The sequence below is a fragment of the Hyaena hyaena genome, unplaced genomic scaffold (assembly GCF_003009895.1).
Source record: "Hyaena hyaena isolate Hyena2069 unplaced genomic scaffold, ASM300989v1 scaffold_56, whole genome shotgun sequence".
Lineage (NCBI taxonomy): Eukaryota > Metazoa > Chordata > Mammalia > Carnivora > Hyaenidae > Hyaena > Hyaena hyaena.
The window spans coordinates 3,394,479-3,420,078 of NW_024080688.1; the positions used below are offsets into that span (position 1 = coordinate 3,394,479).

The 25,600-nt window shown below is 43.2% G+C and overlaps 1 protein-coding gene across 1 annotated transcript; it reads left to right on the forward strand.

Moving 5' to 3' along the window:
• The first annotated feature begins 113 nt into the window (after positions 1-113).
• On the forward strand, positions 114-18,842 carry EMC3 (ER membrane protein complex subunit 3). The gene is made up of 8 exons (XM_039231410.1): positions 114-268; positions 8,020-8,077; positions 8,396-8,489; positions 10,243-10,347; positions 11,036-11,117; positions 11,397-11,476; positions 12,597-12,679; positions 17,643-18,842. Exons 1-8 carry the CDS (start codon positions 114-116, stop codon positions 17,769-17,771), a joined length of 786 nt encoding a protein of 261 aa, XP_039087341.1. The 3' UTR covers positions 17,772-18,842.
• The last annotated feature ends 6,758 nt before the right edge of the window (positions 18,843-25,600 follow it).

Genomic DNA, 25,600 nt, shown 5'->3' on the forward strand with positions numbered 1-25,600 from the left:
GCCAGCCAGGCTGAGAGGCGGGAAGAGGCCGGTAGGCGAAATCGAAGAGGGACCTCCGCGCTCCGCGGAAGAGAAACCCGGCCACAGCCTGGTGGGAGCAGGCTCTGTGTGAGATGGCGGGGCCGGAGCTGCTGCTCGACTCCAACATCCGCCTTTGGGTGGTCCTGCCCATCGTTATCATCACCTTCTTTGTGGGCATGATCCGCCACTATGTGTCCATCCTGCTGCAGAGTGACAAGAAGCTCACCCAGGAACAAGTCTCCGACAGGTCAGCGCCTTTCCTCTCCGGCGGCCTCACTCCCCCGTGACCTTGGGCAAGAAAGTGCAGGGTTTTATCAGTTTGTCCGGGTTCACATCGCGCTCACACTGGCTGGGTGACCTTGGCTGTGCTACTTGTGTTTCACTTCCGTCGTCTGTAAAATGAGGATAACGGGACATGCCTCATAGGACAGGCGTGGGGATTCACTTTTAAATGAAGTCTACAAAGCCTTTAGTACAGGGCTTGGGGAGTATTAAGTGCTCAAAAAAAAATGGTTGCTGTTAATATTGTTAGGCCAGTCGCTAACCCTCTTGTTAATGAACTATGTAGAAGGTGGCTGTGTTTATACCACTCGTTTTACCAAACTACTGTGGTGATCAGCCAAGCTGTTGAGTGACCAATTGCTGTGCAAAAGTAAAATTGCCATAGAGATGTGATGAATTGTAATTATCATTTCCCTTCCAGAAGTAGAGGCAACTTTTTCCTCCTGAGCTTCATTACAGTATTTATCTGTGGAGAGAGGTAATTTGAGACGATTTTAGGAATTTAGACGTGTGCTCCCTCCATATTAAAATAAAAAAACATTTTCCAGTCAATCGTTGTGATTATTTTCAGAGACCATCTCAGGTAAATGTTGCTATTTCTGTAACACTTCCTATCACTTATTAATCTCCCATTTTAAATTTTTAACGTTTATTTATTTTTGAGACAGAGAGAGACAGCGTGAGCAGGGGAGGGTCAGAGAGAGAGAGAGACACAGAATGTCTCTCTGTGCTACTAGCACAGAGCCTGACGCAGGGCCCGAACCCACAGACCACGAGATCATGACCTGAGCCAAAGTCGGACGCTTAACCGACTGAGCCACCCAGGCGCCCCTTAAGCTCCCATTTTAAGAAAGAGCAAGCCTTGGGGCTCAGAACTGTACACAGGCAATGGTGCTTTGCTAAACTTGACTATTTCGTTGTATTTATGTTAATTTCCTTGTGTGGCAACTGATAATGATTTTCTATTGGTTGGCAATTGAAATATTTATTAGAAAACATAAAAATAGAAAAGGTTGCTACGTAAAAAAATACCAAGTTTTTTCATAGAAGGGCTAAATAAGACAAAAATCGTAACCATGGAATGAGAATGACTGAAATTGAGGGCGTACTGCTTTATCATTTTCAGCTGTGCATCCCAATTATGCTGAGAATAATTCTACCCATGCTAAGCACTTACATTCATTAACTTATTTAAAGTTCAGAGATAAATGCTGTTGTCCCATATTATAGAGAGAAAGGCTTCAGAGGTTCCGTAGTCACACGTGGTGACATTCATGACTTGAGGCCAGATTTTCTGGTTCCCAAATCTGGAGTGCTTTCCACTATACCATAGCAGCCACTTCAGTTATTTTTCTGTGGCATCAATTTCAGAACGGAGGAGGACCGGGCTCCTAGAGATAACATGAAGTCAGTTCACCAAAGAAAGGAAGGCTATAGAAAGATGCAGTGTGAAGAGAACTCAGATAGTTAGCATTTATTTATTGACACCAATAAATTGTTCTTTTCTTTTTTTAAAAAACGTTTATTTATTTTGAGAGACAGAGAGAGAGAGAATTCCAAGCAAGCTTTGCTTAGCACAAAGCGTGATGTTGGGGCTTGAACCCACAAACCGCGAGATCATAATCTGAGCTAAAGTAGGATACTTAACCTACAGAGTCACCCAGGCACCCCTAAATTGTTCTCATTTTATCCTCAGAATAACCCCAACTTAGATAATTCTGAACCCATTTTTACAGTTGAAGACAAGAAAGCCGAAGTTAATTAGCCTTTCCAAAATAACCAGAATATTGTGCCTGTATTTGAACTCCAGTCAGTCTCACTCTCTTAAGTTGAATTCTCTTGACCACAATTCCTGCTGTCATAGCTTCTCTGCCACAGTTTTCTGCTCTTGGTTCACTATGTGATTTCAGAATGATGTTTTGAATGATAGCAAACCCACAGCTCCTTTTTCTAACCCAAGATGAAATTCACAGTTCATGCAATCTATAGAAAAAAAATGTGTTTTTTTTAAAAAGCAACATAATACTTGTGACAACATAGATGGACCTAAAGAGTATTATATGCTAAGTGACAGAAGTCAGACAAAGACAATTACTAAATGATTTCCTTTTTATGTGGAATCTAAAAAGCCAAACAAGTGAACAAAAACAGAAACACCCATGAATACAGAGTACAAACTGATGGTTGACAGAGGGCAGGGAGATGGGGGATGGGTAAAATGATTGAAGGGGAGTGGGAAGTACAGGCTAGCAGTTATGGAATGAGTAAGTCACAAGAATGAAAGACATGGCATAGTCAATGGTATTGTAAAAGTGTCGTATGGCGGCATATAGTAGCTACGCATATGAGCATAGCATAATGTACAGAGTTGTCAGATCACTGTTTTGTACACCTGAAACTAATGCGACATTGTGTGTCAACTACACTTCAATAACAAAACCGGCATAATGCTCTAGTTGTAACAGTAAAAGAAAAATAATTTAATTTATATTTCATAAGTGCTTGTTCCCCATGATCCTAAAACGTGTAATGCAAAAGTCACAGCATGCTCCTCACTGTAAAATCACCTTCGTTGGGACAGGTTCAAATGTAGGCTCATAACTTTTAGTGCCTCGAAACTTATTAAAATTTTTCTAAAATGTATTAAACCAAAATGGAAAGATACATAAATATATTAGAACACAGCAATAGAATATGGAAAAAACGGTGCTCAAGCTCAAAGAATATACTAACTCTTAGGAAAGGAAAAAAACAAACTCAGGTCTTTAGTATATGATTAAACCCCAAGTTGAGAAATGCCAGCTTTAAAAATTAAAGCTCCGTTTTAAAATGTGTTTCAGTTGCAAATTAGCAATGCAGAAGAGCCACTTTGTCTTTATAACCAGTATGAGGATTTATTTTTCAGTAGTAGTGAAAATGTAAAGTTAAAAATTTCTTGTAGCATTTGCAGACCTCAGAGAAAGTGAGTGGCTAGAATATACAAGATAATTTAAGTTTGTGTTGATTTAGGGTTGAAATGCCTCAGGGTCATGGTTCTAACCCCAATTCTATGAAATTGCTCAGCAGTGTAAGTATAGGAGATGTAGCTGAGTTTCTGTTGATCTCATTACCTGCAGAAGTTCTGAATTATCTACACTGAGCAAGTTTTTACTGATGACCTGTCCCGTGCCCTGTGCTGTACCATATCCTATGGGGTACAAGATAAGACAAGGTCAAGACCCTACTGTCAAGGAGTTTCAGTCCAAGTGATAAAACATGCAGAAGAAAAATAACAAATACCATTAACCTAGTGCTTAGGATATGCCAAATACAGTGGTAATCACTTTAAATGAGACAGTATATATGGAGAACTCAGTTTAAAATCCTCAGTATTTCCCTTTTGCTCCTTTTTTTTTTTTTAAGTACTCTCCACACCCAACATGGGGCTTGAACTCACAACCCTGAGATCAAGAGTTGCATGCTCCACAAACTGAGCCAGACATGCACCCACTCTTTTTTTAATTGTGGTAAAATATGCATAACAAAGTTTTACCATTTCAGTTATTTTTAAGTGTACAACTCAGTGGCATTAAGTACATCCTCACTGTTGTGCCATCATCTGTCATCCACTTCCACAGTATTTTCATCATCCCAACATATTAAGTAATAACTTCCCATCCCTTCTCCACCCACTTTCTGCAACCAGCATTCTTTTTTTTTTTTTTTTACAAATAGTTTATTTCAAGTTGGTTTCCATATAACACCCAGTGCTCATCCCCACAAGTGCCCTCCTCCATGTCCATCTCCCCCTCCCCCCCACACCCATAGGTCCTCAGTTTGTTCTCAGCATTCAAGAGTCTCTCATGGTTTGCCTCCCTCCCTCTCCCCCACGATGTCCCCCTACTTCTCCCCCACGGTCCTCCGTTAAGTTCCTCCTAATCCTCCTATACGTGCAAACATAAGGTATCTGTCCTTCTCTGCCTGACTTATTTCGCTCAGCATAACACCCTCAAGATCCGTCCATGTTGCTACCCGTGGCCAGATTTCATTGTTTCTCATTGCCATGTAGTATTCCATCGTATAGATAAACCACATCTTGATCCATTCGTCCATTGATGGACACTTAGGCTCTTTCCATGTTTTGCTGCAGCCAGCATTCTTTCTGTCTTTATGAGGGGGACTCCGCTAGGTACCTTATGTAAGTGCGATCACACACCATTGGTCCTCCTGTGCCCGTCTTATTTTACCTAGCACGGCATTTTCAAGGTTCGTCCGTATTGTACCATGTCATAATCTCAGTCTGTTTTACAGCTACATGAAATGTAGAATGTGACAATTTGACATACATATACTTTCTGAATTGATTACCATAATCCAGTTAATTTAACATCTATATGACCTCATGTGGTTACCTTTTTTAAAAAACTGGTGTTGAGAATGCTTAAGATCTACTCTTGTAGCAAACTGCAAGTACGTCACACAGTTTTATGAACTCTCGTCGCCATACTGTAGGTTAAATCCCGAGAGCTTACTCATCTTCTAACTGTGCCCTTTGGCCAGCATCTCCCCATCTCCCTCAGCCCTAGTAACTACCATTGTATTTGCTTTTTGACTTTTTTTTTTAAGATTCCATAGAAAAGAGAGATTGTACAGTGTTTGTCTTTCTCTGTGTGGCTAATTTCACTTAGCATAATACCCTTAAGTTTCAACCATGTTGTTGCAGATGGCAGGATCTCCTTTCTTATGGCTGAGTAATATTCCATTGTGTTTGAGTATGTATATGTATTACTGAACTTCGTGTTTAAATATGAGTATGTTGATAAATCTTACATTATGTGATTTTTGCCACAAGTTAAAAAAATACAGTGGGATCCATGTGGCCTTATGTGTGGCTCTTGTACGTCTCTCAACTCTCATTTTCACCATGTTTTCTGTAGTTCTCTTTCTTCTAGCCATGTGGCCTTTTCTCAGGTCCTCAGAGACATAGTGCTTATGCCTGCCTCAGGGCTGTGTCCCTGCCGTCCCCTCCAGCACTTTGCCAAGGTCATCTCTAGTCATCCTTAAGATTCCAACTTAGTCATACATCCTCATCAAAGCTTTTTTCCAGATCTCAACTTCTTAGACTTAGTCAAATCCCTGTATTACACACTCCCATCATGTCATCCATCTCTCCTTCCTAGGACATAACAGGTGAATTTCACATTTCTTCTTTTTTTTTTTAATGTTTTATTTATTTTTGAGAGAGAGAGATAGAGACAGTATGAGCAGGGGAGGGTCAGAGAGAGAGGGAGACACAGAATCCAAAGACAGGCTCCAGGCTCTGAGCTAGCTGTCAGCACAGAGCCGGACACGGGGCTCGAACCCACGAACCATGAGATCAGACCTGAGCCGAAGTCGGATGCTTAACGACTGAGCCACCCAGGCGCCCCAAATTTCACATTTATTCTTATGGTTATTTGATCAATGTCTTTCTTTCCCACTAGACTTGAACCTTCACAAGATAATTGCTTTTTGATTGCTGTTGTTCATGTCACGTGATACAGTACATGGCATTCAGAAGCTCAAAAAGTATTTGTCTCATGAGAATAAATCTGTTGTACAGAATATGAAAGGAGACATGGGGAATTTAAGTGATCACCCAAGATCACATAGCTAATAAGAACCCATCTTCCAACTCCAGAGCTTAAATTTGTTTTAAGGTTTCTTTATTTTTGAGGGAGAGAGCACACACACAAGTGGAGGAGGGGCAGAGAGAGAGGGAGACACAGAATCCAAAGCAGGCCCCAGCCTCCAGCTGTCAGCACAGAGCCGACACAGGGTTCAAACCCACAGACTGTGAGATCAAGACCTGAGTCAAAGTCAAATGCTCAACCAACTGGGCCACCCAGGTGCACCCAGAGCTTAAATTTTTAGTTACTCTAGACTCACTGCTGCCTAAACATCAGTGAAGGACCAATTTTTTTGGTTTTTTGATTTCCAGCCTATCACAGACTGATGCTTTTGTAGGATACTTTAGTTTATAGTTGGATGTTGTAGAAATAATGAACTGTGACATTTTTTTAATGTGCTTTTATGGTTTGGGGGTTTGTTTTTTTTTAGAGAGCGCACATGCATATGAGCTGGGAAGAAGGACAGAGGGAGACAGAGAATCCCATGAAGGTTCCATACTCAGCACAGAGCCCATCGTGGGGTTCAGTCCCATGACCCTGGGATCATGACCCAAGCCTAAATCAAGAGTCAAACCCTCAACCAACTGAGCCACCCAGGCACCCCTGTAAAAGTTTCTAAACTCTTATTCTCAATGTCTGCACTTAACCTCATCACAGACCAGCATTGGTACATAGGCCACACTTGCAGTAGCTTTGGGACAGGGACAGAACATACTCCATCATAACTACGTCACCTCTATAGGCCTGGGTATAGAGCAGTCAACTGTACAATATAATGAAGTCAAGAGGAGGAAGACGAGAGAGCATTCCATGAGGGCACCAGGCAGTTTCGTGGAGAAGGTGGGGCTTGAAGAAGGTGTTAGGGTATGATGGGGTAGAACTCCTGAAGGAGAGCGGCGCTAGAGCATTCCCAGCATATGGAGAGGCTAGAATATGTATATGGGGACAAGGGGACCCTGAGGGGACTGACTGATTAGAGCAGGTGGTTTATACTAAGGAGGAGACAGGGCAGCTCTTTTCTGCCCACGGGTCCTATCCTGTGCTTTCACAAAATCATCTTTTTTGCACCACCACACCCCCCAAAAAAAAAACTAAGGAGAGAGAAAACCAAATACAGTTTTCATGTTGTTCATTTCTGTCTGCATTTTTTCACTTTTCAAGAAGGATTTCCATGAATCTAAGAGGGTTTTCCCCCTATTAGAACAACTTTTGAAAACGTAGCAAACATTAGTATTTTTTTAATGTTTTTTATTTATTTCTAAGAGAGAGAGAGACAGTGTGAGCATGGGAGGGTCAGAGAGAGAGGGAGACACAGAATCTGAAACAGGCTCCAGGCTCTGAGCTGTCAGCACAGAGCCCGACGCGGGGCTAAAACCCATGAACCGTGAGATCATGACCTGAGCCGAAGTCGGACACTTAACCGACTGAGCCACCCAGGCGCCCCCAAACATTAGTATTTTGATCTCTGTTCTGTTTAGTACCTGTATCTTAGCACCACCCACTTGTATCACGGTCTATTATCTTTAATGACTTTATTTTCAGATATCACTAAATGATTAATTCAGGAAACATTTATGGAGAGTTTACTAACAGCCTGAATCCTGGTGCAATTTCTTCTATTTGTTGTCTGTCAGATAGCAACTCTATCTAATCCTGCTCTTATTTCTCTGTGGGGGTTAAAAAATTCCTTCTTTGATCTTCACCCTTCCTCCCTCCTCCTGCCCCCAGATCTTCTGAGGAGTGTCCAACTGTTACTCTTTTCACTCAGAGAAAGTTCCTTCTTAGATGATAAAGTAGGAAAGAGCAGAGTGTGATGTTCCAAATGTGCCTTCTTCAGAAATCTTTAGTCAGAAACGCAGTGACTTCTGAAAAATGCCTCTTTGAAAACCTAATTGTTGGGTTAAATATGTTATATTGGTTTTAAGTACACTTGTATTTTGAAAAGTGTCCCCACAGGACCGTTGCCAAGTAGGTCCTCTCTTGTGTTTAAATAGGTCTACTTTTATTCTCTCATTTTCTTCTAGTGTTTCGCTTTTAAAAATCTCATTGTCTTGGTTGTATTTTTCAGTCAAGTCCTAATTCGAAGCAGAGTCCTCAGGGAAAATGGAAAATACATTCCCAAACAGGTACTCGTTTATCTTTTATTAAAAGCTCCCTGATTCACTGTTGAGGGCAGTAACTATCTGAATGTTTTATAAGGGCACTCTGTGGGGAAGGCTGAAGTCTGGCAAATCTGTAATTAAGCTGTGGCCCCGTGGCGTCTGCTGTCATTGTGACCTCGCCCTTCTTAGGAAATTGTTTTTAAATGTGACTCAGCTAAAGTGTCAGGTCGGCTGCCAGCTCTAAGTGCAACAGCCTATTCCTTCTGACTCAGCCTCTGGGGAATAATTCGACAATTTGCTATGTCACAGTTTAAACACTCAAAAAGCTCTCTTTTCTACTAGTCTTTCTTGACACGAAAATATTACTTCAACAACCCTGAGGATGGATTTTTCAAAAAAACTAAAAGGAAGGTAGTGCCTCCTTCTCCTATGACTGGTATGTTGATTCCTTCTATCACCTTTAAGGAAGATTCTTAACATGAGTTGGGGGGAGGGCAGGGAGGATGCTGATTTATTGGAATGTTAAATTGTGTAAGATAGTAATCTAAGAGACCTTAGAGATACCTGGTATGGGGAATCCATGCAAGTGGAATTCTTTTTCAAATAAATCTTTTGGGAACCCCAGTGTATAAAGTGGATTTTTAAAAAAGACCTCTTGGGGCGCCTGGGTGGCTCAGTCGGTTAAGCGTCCGACTTCGGCTCAGGTCATGATCTCATAGTTCGTGGGTTCGAGCCCCGCGTTGGGCTCTGTGCTGACAGCTCAGAGCCTGGAGCTGCTTCAGATTCTGTGTCTCCCCCTCTCTCCGACCCTGCCCTGCTCACGCTGTGTGTGTGTCTCTCTCTCAGAAATAAATAAATAAAACATTTTAAAAAAAAAAGAGAGAGAGAGCTCTTGTGTGGGGGTGAGGAGGCTAGAGCCACCGTCCCTGTGTCCCCTCCCTGTGCTGTTCCCCGGGACGCAGGGCTCTGCGGAGCAAAGTTGGAAAAGCATCCCAGTCCCAGCTCCTACCCAGTGCCTGGATCCTATTGCTGACAGATGGCCGCCCAGCTTCTGCCTGAGTGAGGAGGAGCTCTTACCACCCCCCCAGCCCAGCCATTTCTTTGTCAGACGTGATTGCTTGGCCCACCTTACAGTTTCTCCTCTCACCGATTTCTTCCACTCATCCCAGTCATGGGGAAAAAGATAGCACTTTTAAAGTAAAACAAAATGATTTGTTATTCTGTATTGGTTGTCCTCTCACTTCAGTACCCATTTCTGTAGGTAAGAAACCCACACAGAACATACTAGAATTGATTTAATAAATCTTTCAAAAAACCCATAAGAAATGGGACCTTTATGTGTATTATAAGATACTTGACTTCACTAAGATCCCTGGAATGAAAATTAGGACAAGATGTCCTTTGTAGACTGTTAAACTGGCAAAGATTGAAAGCTTGACAAAGCTGCTCCTGTCAAGGTCATGGGAAGTTAGGCTCTCTCACTATTGTTGGACAGTCTAACAGTATCTATCAATTTTAAATGTTCAAACCCCTTAACCCAGAAAATCTAAGAGTTTCTTTTACAGAAACACGCAAACATGCAGATTTATGTTACTAGGTAGTTGTTGGCAACAGTGTTTATTGGCAAAAAAGAAAAAAATTAGAAACAATCTATAGATCCACCTGTAAGTAGTAAGTGTGACCACATACAGTAGACTCCTATGCACACAATGAAAAGAGTGAGAGGGACATACCATTCACAATGTATTTACCTTTTCAAAATTAAGAAGTAGAATAGTAAGCATAATATCCCTTTACTGTGTATAGAGAGAGAGAAACTATTGTGCACCTACATATATGTGCATATTTTATGTAGTATGTGTAAAGCTGGAAAGATATGCAACAAACAGTTAAAAATGTTCAGAGAGTGGGCTCAGAGAAATGGTCTACATCTTATGTTTCTATGTTATTTGAATTTTTTACATTGAATCTGTATTACTTTAATTATCAAATAAATGAAGGGGCTCCTGGCTGGCTCAGTCAGAGGAACCTGTGACTCTTGATCTCGGGGTCATGAGTTTGAGCCCCACAGTGGGCATAGAGATTACTTAAGTACATATTTTTAAAAATAAAATTAAAATTTACAGAAAATCCAGAAGAAGTCTTTGCCGACAGTGGTAAAACACCATGGTCTCTTGTTTTTGTTATAGATCCCACTATGCTCACAGACATGATGAAAGGCAACGTAACAAATGTTCTCCCTATGATTCTTATTGGTGGATGGATCAACATGACATTCTCAGGCTTTGTCACAAGTAAGTTATAGACCCAGAATATTTGAGGTTCACTTTATCTATGATTCTTTCCCATGTCCTTGTTCAGAGAGATCCCAGTGCTGCTGAGATACTGGTATAATGGGTCCCAGATTCTCTACTGGAAACTAATCACATTCTTTAAATAAACTATTTAATATGCTGTGATTTTATGACTCTTATTTCAGACTCATGGTAAGTTCAAGCTGTGGATGCTTTTTCACAAATAGGAATTTAAATGAATAGCTTGCTCGTTTGCACCCAAAACTAATTCTAGTTAAGTAGGATGAAGGGAAGCAGGTTTTATTTTGACTTCATTTTCTAGGTATTGGGGTGAGTTGCTTGTCCTTTGTCTATAATTGGTTGTAAATCAATTTGATTTCTCAGTAACGTAGTTCTCTATGTGTACATGTTCCAATTTGGGTTTAACAGATTAGTGCAAGTTTCTTTTTTGATTGTAGGTCATAGCTCAGCGTCTCTGCTTCACAAGCAGTTGAGAAGCTGGTGTTCAAGGAACTGTAACAAAATGACATCTGACAGTTTTCACACAAATTTCCTGGTAGAAATCGTTTTCCAAAATGCGTGTGGTACAGAGTTTCCACCTCATCAGGGAAAGATTACATGCATTCACACTCAAACTGTTCTTTAAAAAGCAAGGATAGCATGTGAACTTTTCCTCTCTCTTCTGCAGCCAAAGTCCCATTTCCGCTGACCCTCCGTTTTAAACCTATGCTACAGCAAGGAATTGAACTACTCACATTAGATGCATCCTGGTAAGAACTTCCTTTCCTTGATGAAAACACAAACCAAAATCTAAAACCGGTGTCTCTTAAAGAACAAGATTTCCAGTTTGCACATTTCACTGACCTAGGTTTTGGGTTTTTTCTCATTGAAACTCCACTCAAAGCGCCAGGGGTGGATTATGCCAACATTTACCTACCCCAAATGATTTCTTTACATCCTCTCATCTCTTTACATATACTCTGGGTGATAGAAAAGTGTAAACTGTGTTAATTCTAAAATAACTACGTTGCTTGACTTTTGCTGTCTAGGGTGAGTTCTGCATCCTGGTACTTCCTCAATGTCTTTGGGCTTCGGAGCATTTACTCTCTGATTTTGGGCCAAGATAATGGTAAGAAGTATGTTGGGTTTAAGAAGCAACAATTTTGATAGATGATTCATTCATGCCAGGGCCAGAAGACTCTCACAGGCTGTGCTGTTTGTTAGCATAGTTCAATACAATGCTTCACTCCTTAAACTTGTTCTTAAGTTTCTAAGGTATCCTACAAGAGTCTTAAAAATTCCAGGGTCAGGGTGCCTGGGTAGCTCAGTCGGTGGAGCATGCGATTCTTGATCTCAGGGTTGTAAGTTCAAGACCCATGCTGGGTATAGAGATGACTTAAATATAAAATCTTAAAAAAAAAAAATTCCAGGATCACCTAAAGACCTGAGCTCTCTGTGACAATCACAAGGACAATATTTAGTTCCCTGAAATCTGATAACCTCCTGTGAGGAATCCAGGACCAGCAGCGTAAGGCGAAGCTGAAAGAAGGCCTGGTTTGGTCACTTGGTTCATTGAGCCGCGTCCTGCCAGCACCAACCCTGGCTCTCCTAGTTAATGGCTGGCTGGGACCTCGGGCAAGTTACACAGTCCTCTGCCTGTTTGTACCATAGAGATCTTTTTTTTTTTTTAATGTTTTATTTATTTCTAGGAGACAGAGAGAGAGAGACAGCGTGAGCAAGGGAGGGTCAGAGAGAGAGGGAGTCACAGGCTGAAACAGGCTCCAGGCTCCAAGCTGGCAGTCAGCACAGAGCCCGACGCGGGGCTTGAACCCACGAACCACGAGATCATGACCCAAGCGAAAGTCGGACGCTCAACCGACTAAGCCACCCAGGCGCCCCATGTACCATAGAGATCTTAATAGTAACTTCAGAGTCCGTTGTGGGGAGTAGACGAGGTGGACTATGTAAAGCACTCCTGGCATAAAGTAGTTGCCCAGTGACTGGTAGCTGTTGTTATTGTTTAAATTTGAAATAAAGCTTAGCACTCCCTCTAGTTATCTTCTGCTATCACCACGCCCATTTTTCAGGAGAGGTAAGTGACTTTCCCTAGGACCCACAGCTGGTGTGCGGCACGCCCAGATGTGGTTCTCTAACACACTCGTGAGCAGCTGCAGGGATTGTGTAAGGACCGTTCTTCCCTGAGGCTGCTGGGGGCTAGCTGACTCACGTGGGGGCATCTTACCCTGCAGCCGCCGACCAGTCACGGATGATGCAGGAGCAGATGACTGGAGCTGCCATGGCCATGCCCGCAGACACCAACAAAGCTTTCAAGGTACGCTTACACCTCCTCCTAGCCTCGCTGAGGCTCCGAAAGGCATGACCAGAGTGACTGTAGTATGTATGGTACCATCATTTACATTTAAATTCAGCAAAAATGTATTTTGAAAAGTTTACATATTTCTTGTGCCTGAGACAGCTGCTGAGCAAATTGGAGATTCTTGGTACTTTTACTGATTTTTAAATGCTCACCCAAATTTAATCCACATTGTAAATGACACTGTAAAAACAGTCCATTCAAAGGTACCAGGTAAACTTCTAGCATGTTTTGAACTGTTTTGGACCCTGTGGACATCAGATACAAATGTCATTTTTAAAAAATCAATACTTAGAGCCTTTTCATGAAACAACTCTGGAATATGTAAAGTCCAGTATAATTTTTACACAGAAAAATCTCACTAATCTTTCATGACAAGAGCTAGAAATAAGGAGCACCTTGGAGGCTCGGTCATTTTAAGTGTCTGACTCTTGAGTTCAGCTCAGGTCATGATCTCAATGGTTTGCGGGTTGAAGCCCCATAGTAGGCAGTGTGGAGCCTTCTTGGGGTTCTCTCTTTCTCTCCCTCTCTCTCTACCCCTCCCCTGCTCATGCTGTCTCTCTCACATAAATTAAAAAACAAAACAAAACAAATAAAACTAGTAATAGAAGGAAACTTGCTCATCTTCATGAAAGGGGTCTAATGAAGAACCCACAGCTAACTCTGGAAGCACGAACAGCTTTTCCCCAAAGATTAGGAACAAGGTAGCGACATCCACTCTTGCCACTTCTTTTCAACACTGTGCTGGATGACCTAGCCAGGGCAGCTAGGCAAGAAGAAATGAAAGGCATCCACATTAGAAAGGAAGAAAACGATCTCCATTTACTTACTTTTGTAAGAAGCCCCCAAGATAAACTATTACAGGAACCAAACAAATCCAGCAAGGTTTTAGAAGTTGCAGGGTAAATATGCAAAATTCAGTTCTATTAAGGGACGTCTGGGTGGCTCAGTCAGTTAAGCATCTGCCTTTGGCTCAGGTCATGATCTCATGGTCACTGTCAGGACAGATCTTCTGTTCCCCCCTCTCTCTCTGACCCTCCCCTGCTTGTGCGCTCTCTCTGTCTCTCTCAAAATAAAGAAATACAATTTTTAAAAAAATTTTAAAGTTTTTAGTTTAAAAGTTTAAAAAGCCAGTTGTATTTCTACGTAGTGGTAATAAAGAATCTGGAAGTGAAATTAAGAAAACAATTCCATTTACAATAGTATCAAAAAGGATAAAATACTTAGGAACAAACCTAACAGAAGAAAGACAGATTTGTATACTGAAATTAAAAAGCATTGCTGAAAGAAATTAAAGCCCTGAATGAACAGAAACACATCCATGTTCACAGATTAAAAGACTTAATATTGTCAAGATGGCAGTACTCCCAAAATTGACCTACAAATCAACACAATCGCAAATTCCACCTGATCCTGACATACACATGGAAATGCAAGAGACCCAGATTAGCCCAACTAGACTTTAATATGAACAAAGTTGGAAGCCTCACACTTCATGGTTTTAAAAATTACTTCAGAGCTGCAGTAATCACGACTGTGTGGTCTGGCATAAGGGCAGGCGTACAGATCAGTGGAGCAGAATTGAGAGGTCAGAAATAAGCCCATGACGTTTAAGATCAATTGACTTTTGACAGAGCTGCCTAGACAGTTCCGTGGGGGAAAGAATAGTCTTAACTGCTTACGGGGTAGAGTTCCTGTTTCAGAGGATGAAAAACCTTGGAAAGACATAGTGGTGATGGTGGCACAACATTGTGGATGTAATTAATGCCATGGAATTGTATACTGTCAAAGGTTACAAGTGGCAAATGTTTTAAAACTGGCAAATTTTATGTTATATATCTTTTTTTTTTTTTACCACAATAAAAAAAAAGGAAAAACTTTGAATGGTCAAAGACTTAAGTGTAAGAGCTAAAACTATAAAATCCTTAGGGGCACCTGGGTGGCTCAGTGGTTAGGCGTCTGACTTTGGCTCAGGTCATGATTTCACGGTTCGTGGGTTCGAGCCCCGCGTCGGGCTCTGTGCTGATGGCTGGCTCAGAGCCTGAAGCCTGTTTCAGGTTCTGTGTCTCCCTCTCTCTCTGAACCTCCCCTGCTCATGCTGTCTCTCTCAGAAATAAAAAAGAAAAATTTTTTTAAGTTTTATTTAAATAAATAAAACTATAAAACCCTTAGAAGAAAACATAGGTGTAAAGTGTTTGTGATGCTGGATTAGGCAGTGACTTCTTAGCTGTGACATTAAAAGCACAAGCAAACAAAAGGAAGAACAGATAAATGGAACTGGGTCGAAATGAAAAACTTTCATACTTCAAAGGACACCATCAAGAAAAGAAAAGAATAGGGGCGCCTGGGTGGCTTAGTCGGTTAAGCGACCGACTTTCGCTTAGGTCATGATCTCACGGTTCGTGGGTTCGGGCCCCGCATCAGGCTCTGTGCTGACTGCCAGCTCAGAGCCTGGAGCCTGTTTCAGTCTGTGACTCCCTCTCTCTCTGACCCTCCCCTGCTCACGCTGTCTCTCTCTCTCCTAGAAATAAATAAAACATTAAAAAAAATTTAAAAAAAGAAAAGAAAAGAATATCAGAGAAAATATTTACAGATCATATGTCTACTAAGGGTCTCGTATTCAGAATAAAGAATTCTTAGCATTCAGCAGTAAAAAGACAGCCCAGTTGAAAAAGGGGCCAAAGCTTTGAATAAACATCTCTCCAAGGAAATTACACAAATACCCAATAAACTCACGAAGGCATGCTCAACGTTGTTAGCCACAGGAGAAACGCGCATCACAACCACAGTGACATACTACTTCACACTCACTCCATGGTTCTAATAAAAAAAGATGGACACTAACTCAAAGTATCGACGAGGATATGGAGAAGTTGGAAGTGTCCTTGCTGCTGGCAATGGTGCAGCCCCTTTGGAAAGCACTTTTAACCTTTCCTCAAAAACTCATATGTAGTTACCATATGACCCAGCAATTTCACACTTAGGTAAAGAGCCAACAAAATTGAAAACCAAAAAAAAAAAAAAACAAAATTGAAAACCTATGTCCACACAAACTCCTAGGGGCGCCAGGCTGGCTCAGTCAGTGCAGCATGCAGCTCTTGATCTCAGGGTTGTGGGTTCAAGCCCCACATTGGTTATAGAGATTACTTAAAAGTAAAGTCTTAGGGGTGCATGGGTGACTCAGTCAGTTGAGTGGCCAGCTCTTGATTTTGGCTCAGGTCATGGTTCATGTCATGGTTGTGGGATTGAGCCCCACATCAGGGAGCCTACTTGGGCTTCTTTCTCTCCCTCTCTATTCTTCCCCTGCTTGCTTCATGCACTCACTCACTCACTCTCTTTCCAAATAAATAAACTTTAAAAAATACAATGAATAAAATTAAAACCAAAAAAAATCTTTTTTTTTTTAATGTTTATTTTTGAGAGAGAGTCTGCACAAGCAGGGGAGAGTCAGAGAGAGGGAGACACAGAATCCGAAGCAGGCTCCAGGCGCTGAGCTGCCAGCACAGAGCCCGACGGAGGGCTCAAACCCACAAACAGTGAAATCACTACCTGAGCCAAATTCGGACACTTAACTGACTGAGCCCCCCAGGCACCCCTAAAATAAAATCTTAAAAAAAAAAGAATTTTCAGAACACTATTAATAATATTTCAAGAGTAGAAACAATCCACATGTCCATCATCGTATGAACATATAAACAAAATGAAACATTTGGGAATATAGTACAGTGTACAGACAGTGAAAGTATTCAGTGAAATAGTCTTAAAAAGGAATGAAGTAAACCACACTGAGATACCACCTCAAGCCAGTCAGAGTGGCTAAAATGAGCAAATCAGAGAACTCTAGATGCTGGCGAGGATTTGGAGAAACGGGCACCCTCCTACACTGTTGGTGGGAATGTAAACTGGTACAGCCCCTCTGGAAAACAGTGTGGAGGTTCCTCAGGAAACTAACAATAGAACTCCCTTATGACCCAGCAATAGCACTGCTAGGAATTTACCCAGGGGATACAGGAGTGCTGATGCATAAGGGCACATGGACCCCAATGTTCGTAGCAGCACTCTCAACAATAGTCAAATCATGGAAAGAGCCTAAGTGTCCATCAACGGACGAATGGATCAAGAAGATGTGGTTTATCTATACGATGGAATACTACATGGCAATGAGAAAGAATGAAATCTGGCCATGTGTAGCAACATGGATGGACCTTGAGGGTGTTATGCTGAGTGAAATAAGTCAGGCAGAGAAGGACAAATATCATATGTTTGCACGTATAGGAGGATTGGGAGGAACTTAACGGAGGACCGTGGGGGAGAAGAAGGGGGGAAATGGTGGGGGAAAGGGAGAGAGGCAAACCATGAGAGACTTGAATGCTGACAAAAACTGAGGACTGATGGATGTGGGGGGGAGGGAGGGATGGGCATGGAGGAGGGCACTTGTGGGGATGAGCACTGCGTGTTACGTGGAAACTAATTTGACAATAAACTATTTGTAAAAAAAAAAAAAAAAGGAAGGAAGTACTGATACTTGGTACAACAGGAAGGAACCTTGAAAACATCCTAAGTGAAGGACACCAGTAAGAAAAGGCCACATATTCTATCCTGAATACATGAATCCAAAGATACAGAAAGTAAAGTAGTTGCTCGCTCTCTCTCTCACAGTAAATAAGTACAGTAAAATTTTAAAATGGGGGAAGATGTAATTGGTTACTCATTCTAGTGACCTTAGACAAATTATCTTTCCTTTTTTACCCTTATTCTCTTCACCTGTAAATTGAGCACAGAGGTGGACGGGGCACTTAGCAGCACCTACCTCAAAGGATTAGATGAGTTTATACTTAGCGCCGCTAGGCCGAGTACGTGCTCAGCGCTGCTCTTTGTAACAGCCCTCCCCTCCCCGCCCTGCTGTCCTCTTCCTTTGCAGACAGAGTGGGAAGCTTTGGAGCTGACGGATCACCAGTGGGCACTGGATGATGTCGAAGAGGAGCTCATGGCCAAAGACCTCCACTTCGAAGGCATGTTCAAGAAGGAATTACAGACCTCTATTTTTTGAAGATGAAGCAGGGATTTGCTGTGTCAGGAACTCAGCGTAGTGCTTAACTTCGTAACTTTGGTTTGAGCTGGAGACTCTCGGAATAAAACGGATGCATGAGCTGGCAGGTGTGCAGCAAGCACTGTTCTTGTCTGGGCCAGGTCCCCCCGTGTGTCTGAAACTAGAGATTTGAGGAGTCTGTGCTGGGTCACTTACCCAGAAACAGCTATTTTTAAAATGTTTTACATTTTCCTTCTGATGACTCTAGTAATGAAAGTCAAAGGGGGAATACTCAAGCTAGTAATAATACGTAAAACTTGGCAAACATTCAGTCTTTGGAGAAAGCGTTGTCAATTTTACCTAGTTATTAAGTGCGATCAGCCTGACTTCTGACCACAGTGAACGCTTGTTTTCTTGGGATTCAGACACCCTTTGTTTTACCTTTAATTTTTTGTTAGTATTTGTACAACCTTCTTTACACAAATAATACATTTTCATTACTCAGAATTTAGGAGCCATGGATGAGCAAGACGAAAGCTCCCTGTGTTGTTCATTTTGAGCCTACAGAGTGACATAGAGACAAATGTGTCATAACCTGATTCAAATAAGCTCTTTGCAGATTGAAAACCCAGGGCCAGGACACACTTAGCCAGCCTTCTATCTCTTTAACACTGTCCAGTGAAAATCGGCAACGCTGAGACACTGCTGGATTCTCAAGTGCCTTTGGGATCATTAAAGATAGGTTACATAATGTTGAGGTCTAGGGCTGGAGTTAGAACATATCAAATCCATTGATAGGTCAGTAGTGCTGTACCGAATATGGCTACTCAGTTGAACAAAAGACCTCATTTCCCAGTTATTCTGGATAAGACAGTTTGCATATTGCTGTAAGAAGGGAGGAAGGGCAACTGCTGACGGGCACGTAGTTACTTACGGGGGACCTAGGAATCTTCTGTCTGGATTAACTGTCCCAGGGATGTGGCAAAGTGCCATTTCTGTACCAAGAGGTGAATGTAATTTGCATGTTGAACACTGTAATCAACCAACAACTCTTGACTCTACCAATTAAACCATCCTGTTTTCTCTGCCTGTAAAAAGTTGCCTCTGTGGGTCACTAACAGCCTCCTGCCACCGTTATGAGTGTCTAGCGTGGAGCAGCGCTAAGGGGTCAAAGATGAGAAAGATGTGACCTTGCCCTCAACTCCTCAGAGAGACACGCAGGAAATTGGTGGGTCTGACCTTCCCTCCAGAGTAACGCTCGTGGGCACAGACACACACAGCTCCCAGGTCACTCCAGGTTGCTGCGAGACCCCCCCCAAAGCCTAGTGATAGTGACCTGCAGACCTCCGCTAAGAAAGCTGGCCTTTAAAGATATTTAAAACAGCTGCTTAAACACAATATTATAGGAGCAAGGGTTCACAGGGGAGCTAACCCAAAAGAGCTGTGCAATGTAGGAGGGCATGCCACGCAGACGGAATAGAACCGGCAAAGGCCAGCAGATTAAAATGTCCACCACTGGGGAGCCCGAGTGGCTCAGTCAGTTGAGCGTCTGACTCTTGATTTCGGCTCAGGTCACGATCTCACAGTTGGTGAGTTCAAGCCTGTGTCGGGCTCTGCCCTGACAGTGCGGCGCCCGCTTAGGATTCTCTCTCCCCTCCCTCTCTGCCCTACCCAGCTGTGCAGTCTCTCTCTCAAAATAAACTTAAAAAGAAAACCTGTTTAAAAAAAAAAAAAGTCCGCGATTTGCTGGACTGCGGGTAAGCAGGCTGTGGTATAGTACGTACCGGAAGGGGTAGGTTGTGTTGGAACAGAAGCAGTGCTTGAGGATTGAGTGATGTCACCCTCATTCCCATGAGGCATCTCTGAACATTTCATTTCGCCTCTTCACCCACACAAAGTTTGTCTTTTTCCCTGTAGCAGATTTGGGTGGATAAAACATGTGAGCTCTTTCTGACCCATCATGTTGATGATAAATGCACATGTCCTTGGCAGCAGCTAGTCAAAGGGAAACCCCCAGTTGGTTTTATCATACTCTTCCCAGAATTGGCACACAAGCTCAGCATACAGTGCTCATCATGTTTGTTCCCTGGAGTTCAGTTTGGGCCAGGCTACTAAATGAGCATCTAACCTTTCCATTAACCTGGACTTAACACCCAAAATCATTTAAGACAATCTCAAGTGTCCACTGACTGATCATGGTGTAGAAAGTATCACGCATGGAAGTCTAAGTATAAGCAGATGTACAACACAACTCGGAAAAATAATGATGACTTAGATTTGAGAATAGTAGGTAAGCCTGCATTTGGGGCCAAAGCCTGTGTGGTTCTTCTATTTGGTCAAAAGGGGCATGAGGGGCAAGTGCATGAATGAATGACGTGGAGGATTACTGTGGGAGAAAGACTACAGTTTGCAAGGTACAGAAGCTGAACTCAACTTGGCTTAAGCAATTTTTCTAAAAGAAATGTAAGGGGCGCCTGGGTGGTTGGTTAAGTATCCAACTTCAGCTCAGGTCGCGATCCCATAGTTCATGAGTTTGAGCCCCGCATCAGGTTCTGTGCTGACCCCTCAGAGCCTGGAGCCTGTTTCAGATTCTGTGTCTCCTTCTCTCTCTCTCTGCCCCTCCCCAACTCATGTTCTGTTTCGCTCTGTCTCAAAAATAAATAAACAGCAACAAAAAGGAATGTAAATGTCTGAATGTCCACTGGTCAATTGGCTTCAGGTATAGCTGGATCCAGGTTCTCAAGTGATGTCATCAGGACTATATTGCTTTCTCAACTCTACTGTCTTCTAGTGGGAGGCAGGCTACTTCTTATGGAGACACCAGCTTAGTAAAGCGAAGGCACCCCTTTCTGAAAATTTCCAGGAAGACAGGTGATTGACCTGATGTGGGTCATGTGCAAATTCTAAGAACTATTATTTAGCCCACCTAAACTATAAAGACCAAAGGTGGGATAGAGGTGATTCCCTAGAGGAAAACTGGGGTACTGTTGCCAGAAGAAAGTGGCATGGGTACCAGACAAAAAAAAAAAAAAACAATTTTTACCCTTTAATCACCCAAACTGTCTGGAATGTTACTAGAAGGAGGTATTGCCCTTTTCCTAGTAAGCAGTAAAGTCTGCAAACATTTACAGGATTTCTACAATATGCTCAGTGTCGTGTTAGATATTTTCAGATCTTCCTCTTCACTTGTTTACTGACCATCTGCCAGACACTGCACATGAACAAGTCACACTCCCAGACCTTAAGAGTTCAGACTTCCACGTCAGTGCCATGATAAGGTGATCCAAGGAAGGCTGTGGGAATGTCCTTCAGGTCATCCAACCAGCCTAGATGGTCAGGAAAAGCTTCCCAGCACAAGTATCATCTCAAGATATGAAAGATCACAGGAAATATATACAGAACCAGGGAAATATTTAAGGAAAGACTATCCCAGGCAGAGGAGATGATGTGCAAGGTCCTGAAAGCAAAGGTGATGGCGTTTTCACAAAACCAGAACAAGGCCTGTGTAGCCCTGAAGGGTAGGGAATAAAAAGCTGTGAGAGCGTTGGGTTAGACACTTTAAATGGGTGAACAGTCTGGAGTGTGAATTAGATTTCAATACACTAGCTTTAAAAAAAGGATGAGATGGGACGCCTGGGGGGCTCAGTGGGTTAAGCATCCGACTTCGGCTCAGGTCATGATCTCACGGTTCACGGGTTTGAGCCCCACATCAGGCTCTGTGCTGACAGCTAGCTCATAGACTGGAGCCTGCTTCTGATTCTGTGTCTCCCTCTCTCTCTGACCCTGCCCTGCTCACGCAGTCTGTCTCTCTCAAAAAAATTAAAAAAAAAAAAAGGATGAGATGAGGCATCATCAGGGCCAGACGGCAGCTTGTAAGTCATCCCTCAGAGGGGAACTTGATCCTGATGTGGCAGCAGGGAGCCTTTGGGAGGGACTGGTGTGGAGGGATTTGCTGCGGGCAATGGAGAGGGTAAAAGTGGGTGAGGGCATGGCTAGGTGAGAACAGACTGAGGCTGGGGTCCTTTACATGATTGGCTCCTGCTTGCTTGCACTTAGAGTTCTGTGTAACTTCGCATAGGACCCTTGCCTTCTCTGGGCCTCAGTCTCCCCATCTGTCAAAAGCAGATCATATGGTGTAGCCCCTCGAGATTAATAGTCTGGCAGTTCCTCAAATGGTTATGCATAACATAAGGTTTCCACATGACCCAGGAATTCCACTCACTCCTAAATAGATCTGTACCCAAGAGAAGTGAGAACACACATCCACATGAAAACTCGCACGTGAATGTTCATAGCAGCATTATTTATATTGGCTACAAAGGGGAAACACTCCAAATGTCCAAAATAAATAGATAAGTAAATAAAATACGGTAAATCCACACAGTGGCTAACACAACCTATAGCATGGATGAACCTTGAAATACACTTAAGGAAAGAAGCCAATCACAAAGACTGCATTTACGATCCTTTGTTTTATGTCCTGTCCAGAGTAGGCAAATCCACAGAGACAACATAGTGGTTAGTGGTTGCCAGGGGCCGGGGGCAGGAGATGGGGAGTGACTACGAATCGGGACAAGTTTGTTTTCAGGGGATGAAAATGTTCTAAAATGGAAAGTAGTGATCATTGCACAACTTTGTGAATACACAAGAATCACCCAATAGTACACCTTCAATGGGTAAATGTTGTACATGTGAATTACATCCCCTTAAAGCTGTTAAGGCGGGCAGGGGTCATTAGTCTTCGGCCACAGACATCCAGATCGCTCACGGCCATGGCTACGAGAGGCTCTTGTAGACTCTGCTGACTGCAGGTGCGGTCTGGGTGCAGAGGGTCTTGGGTTGGCCAGAGTGTTCCAGAGCCTCTTATGTGCTTTCACCCCCAGCCCCGCCCCCCCTCCTGCTGACCACGAAACAAGCTGGTTCCATTATTGTAAATGGAGAAGAATAAAGATACAAACAAAACCAGTACAGAAAAAGGTGGAAATGTGGAAAGCTAAACTTTCATATTCCTTAGTGGTAATCAATAGATAAAATCTAAAACTGAAAAAAAAAAATAACATGAGCAGTTCAAGTCTGGCACTTAGATAACAGATATAAAAACCAGAAGAGGAGCGCCTGGGTGGCTCAGTCGGTTAAGTGCATGACTTGGGTCATGATCTCATGGTTCCTGAGTTTGAGCCCTGCATGGGGCTCTGGGCTGGCAGCTCAGAGCATGGAGCCTGCTTTGAATTCTGTCTCTCTCTCTCTCTCTCTCTCAGCCCCTTCCCTGCTCATGCTCTGTCTCTCTCTTAAACATTAAAAAAAATTTTTTTTAAGAAATAGGGGCGCCTGGGTGGCTCAGTCAGTTAAGCGTCCAACTTGGGCTCAGGTCATGATCTCACAGTTTGTGGGTTCGAGCTCTGTGTCGGGCTCTGTGCTGGCAGCTCAGAGCCTGGAGCCTGCTTCAGACTCTGTGTCTCCCTCTCTCTCTGACCCTCCCCTGCTCACGCTGTCTCTCTCTCTCTGAGAAATAATAAAAACATTAAAAAAAAAAAAAGAAGAAGAAGAAATAATCAGAAATGTCAGGAAGAGTTGACAGGAATTGGAAGTGAGAGGGAGTGGGCTAGGGAACCACCGGTTTTAAAGTATATACCAGATTATCATTTGTTCACACGAAAAGTATCTTTTTAAAAGGCTCACTTAGCGACTCTCTGTGGAGGCTAAAATCCGAGACAGAATGAGTTAAGACTCCAGAAACCCTTGAGGCTTACTTTGGCAAATTTTATAAAGGAGTGTAACTCTCCACGCACCCCCCCTCCACCCCTCCGCCCTAGTTCACAGCACAGAGAAGGTTCACCCGGCCGCACCATCTCCCACCTCTTCTGCCTTTTGTTTCTGTGCTGGTGCCTGGCGGAGTGGCCAGCCAGAATGAAAACGCCAGCCAAGTGTCCTGGGCATTGTCTAAGCAGCACACTTCCTCATTGCCAGCTATGTCACCTTTGCCTTTTCCTTCTCTCTCCCCTTCCTCGGAAGCCTCTGAGATACTTTTGAGAGCTCCCAACTCCTAACCCTGTTAAAGACCCTTCAGAAGAGATCTATTGGAGATCTATTTTCAGGGCGCCTGGATGGCTCAGTCGGTGAAGCGTCCGACTTCAGCTCAGGTCATGATCTCACAGTTCACGAGTTCGAGCCCCGCGTTGGTTGAGCTCTGTGCTGGCAGCTCAGAGCCTGGAGCCTGCTTCAGATTCTGTCTCCCTCTCTCTCTCTCTGCCCCTCCCCTGCTCACGCTCTCTTTCTCAAAAATGAATAAAAGTGTTAAAAACAAATTAAAATCAAAAAGCCAAAAGAGATCTATTGGAAGTCTATTTTCATAGACTCAAACTCCTAACACAGCAGGCCACAGGGAGGGGCTGGGATGCTCCTCTCCCCCCCTCCCCTCTCTGAGGTACTTCCTCAGGGGTAGAAGACTGGTTCCAGGGGAGCCTGCATGGCTCAGTCGGTTAAGCATCGGCTCTTGATTTTGGCTTAGGTCATGATCATGGCTTCGAGCCCTGCATCTCTCTCTCCTCTCTCTGCCCCTCCTCCCCCACTCGTACATACGCATGCGCACTTTCTCTCTCAAATTAAATAAACTTCAAATAGAAAAAAAATAAGAGTACTGGTTCTAGAGTCGGACTTAACAGCTTGGTCTCTTATTTGCTGTGTGACTTTGAACAAATGACTTCAGCTCTCTGAGCTTCAGCTTGCCAGCTGTAAAATGGAGAGCATAATAATACAGACTTCTTGTGAGGACTTAAAAAGAATAATGCGTGTGATGAGGCCTTCATGGCCAATTAAGTGCTTCACAAATGGAGCTAGTGACAATCTCTCAGATACTTGAAGCATCCCCCACCCATCCCTGCCATCCCAGAGTCTCCAGGATGAGGCTGGCAGCTCCTTTAGGAGCCAGGCTACCCCCCACCTATACCAGTGCTCCCCACGTTCCCCATTTATATTCATCTCCACCTCCAGCCAGTCTCCTCTTTCCATAGAATCAGTTTACATCTTGGCCTCTGGCCAAAGGGATCATAATCTCCCTTGCCTTTGTTTGGAACCTCAAACCCTACCAATGATGGTTTGGAAACAATGAGATGGGGCTCCTGCCTCCAAAGAGAGCACTCAGAGCAGCTAGCTGATCTCCTGTGGGTTGTAGGGCTGGGCACCCTCAGGCCAGTAAGACTGCAGGGAGGAATGGGTAGTCCTCCTGGGGGAAACTGAGGAAGGGAACCAGGCCCGCTCTGAACCTGCTGAAGGAATCTCCACATCTCCCAAGGAGTCTCACCAGAGAGTCCACAGGAGGCGATGAGAGGAGGGATTCGGACCCCTCGGCTTCTGTAGTGGGCCGCTACAACTGCCTTCCCCTTAAGACTGCCCATGGGGAGGTGCGCGTGGGTGGCTCAGTCGGTTAAGCATCCGACTTTGGCCCAGGTCATGATCTCACGGTTCGTGGGTTCAAGCCCCGCGTCGGGCTCTGTGCTGAAAGCCAGCTCAGAGCCTGGAGCCTGTTTCAGATTCTGTGTCTTCCTCTTTCTCTGACCCTCCCCTGCTCACTCTGTCTCTCTCAGAAATAAATAAAACATTAAAAAAAAAAAAAAAAAAAAAAGACTGCCCATGGGGGAAAAGACATAGTCTCCTCAGAGGAAGTTAGGATGCCTTCAGGAAGAGAAATGGCTCTTGGACAATGCTTTAAAAAAATGCCAATTATCTATTATATATAGAATCAGGATCCAGATAACTTCTCACAAGATCAGAACAACTGGCTAGATCTCACAAGAAAAAAATAAACAAGAAACAAATGTGAAGTCCTACACTGAGGCTCAAGAAACTGCACA

Bases quoted from the DNA above. Each gene is read 5' to 3' on its own strand.
- EMC3 (XM_039231410.1), top strand. From the start codon at position 114: ATGGCGGGGCCGGAGCTGCTGCTCGACTCCAACATCCGCCTTTGGGTG. The intron at 8,078-8,395 runs GTACTCGTTTAT...CTTTTCTACTAG, and splicing joins GAAAATACATTCCCAAACAG to TCTTTCTTGACACGAAAATA. The intron at 8,490-10,242 runs GTATGTTGATTC...TTTTTGTTATAG, and splicing joins GCCTCCTTCTCCTATGACTG to ATCCCACTATGCTCACAGAC.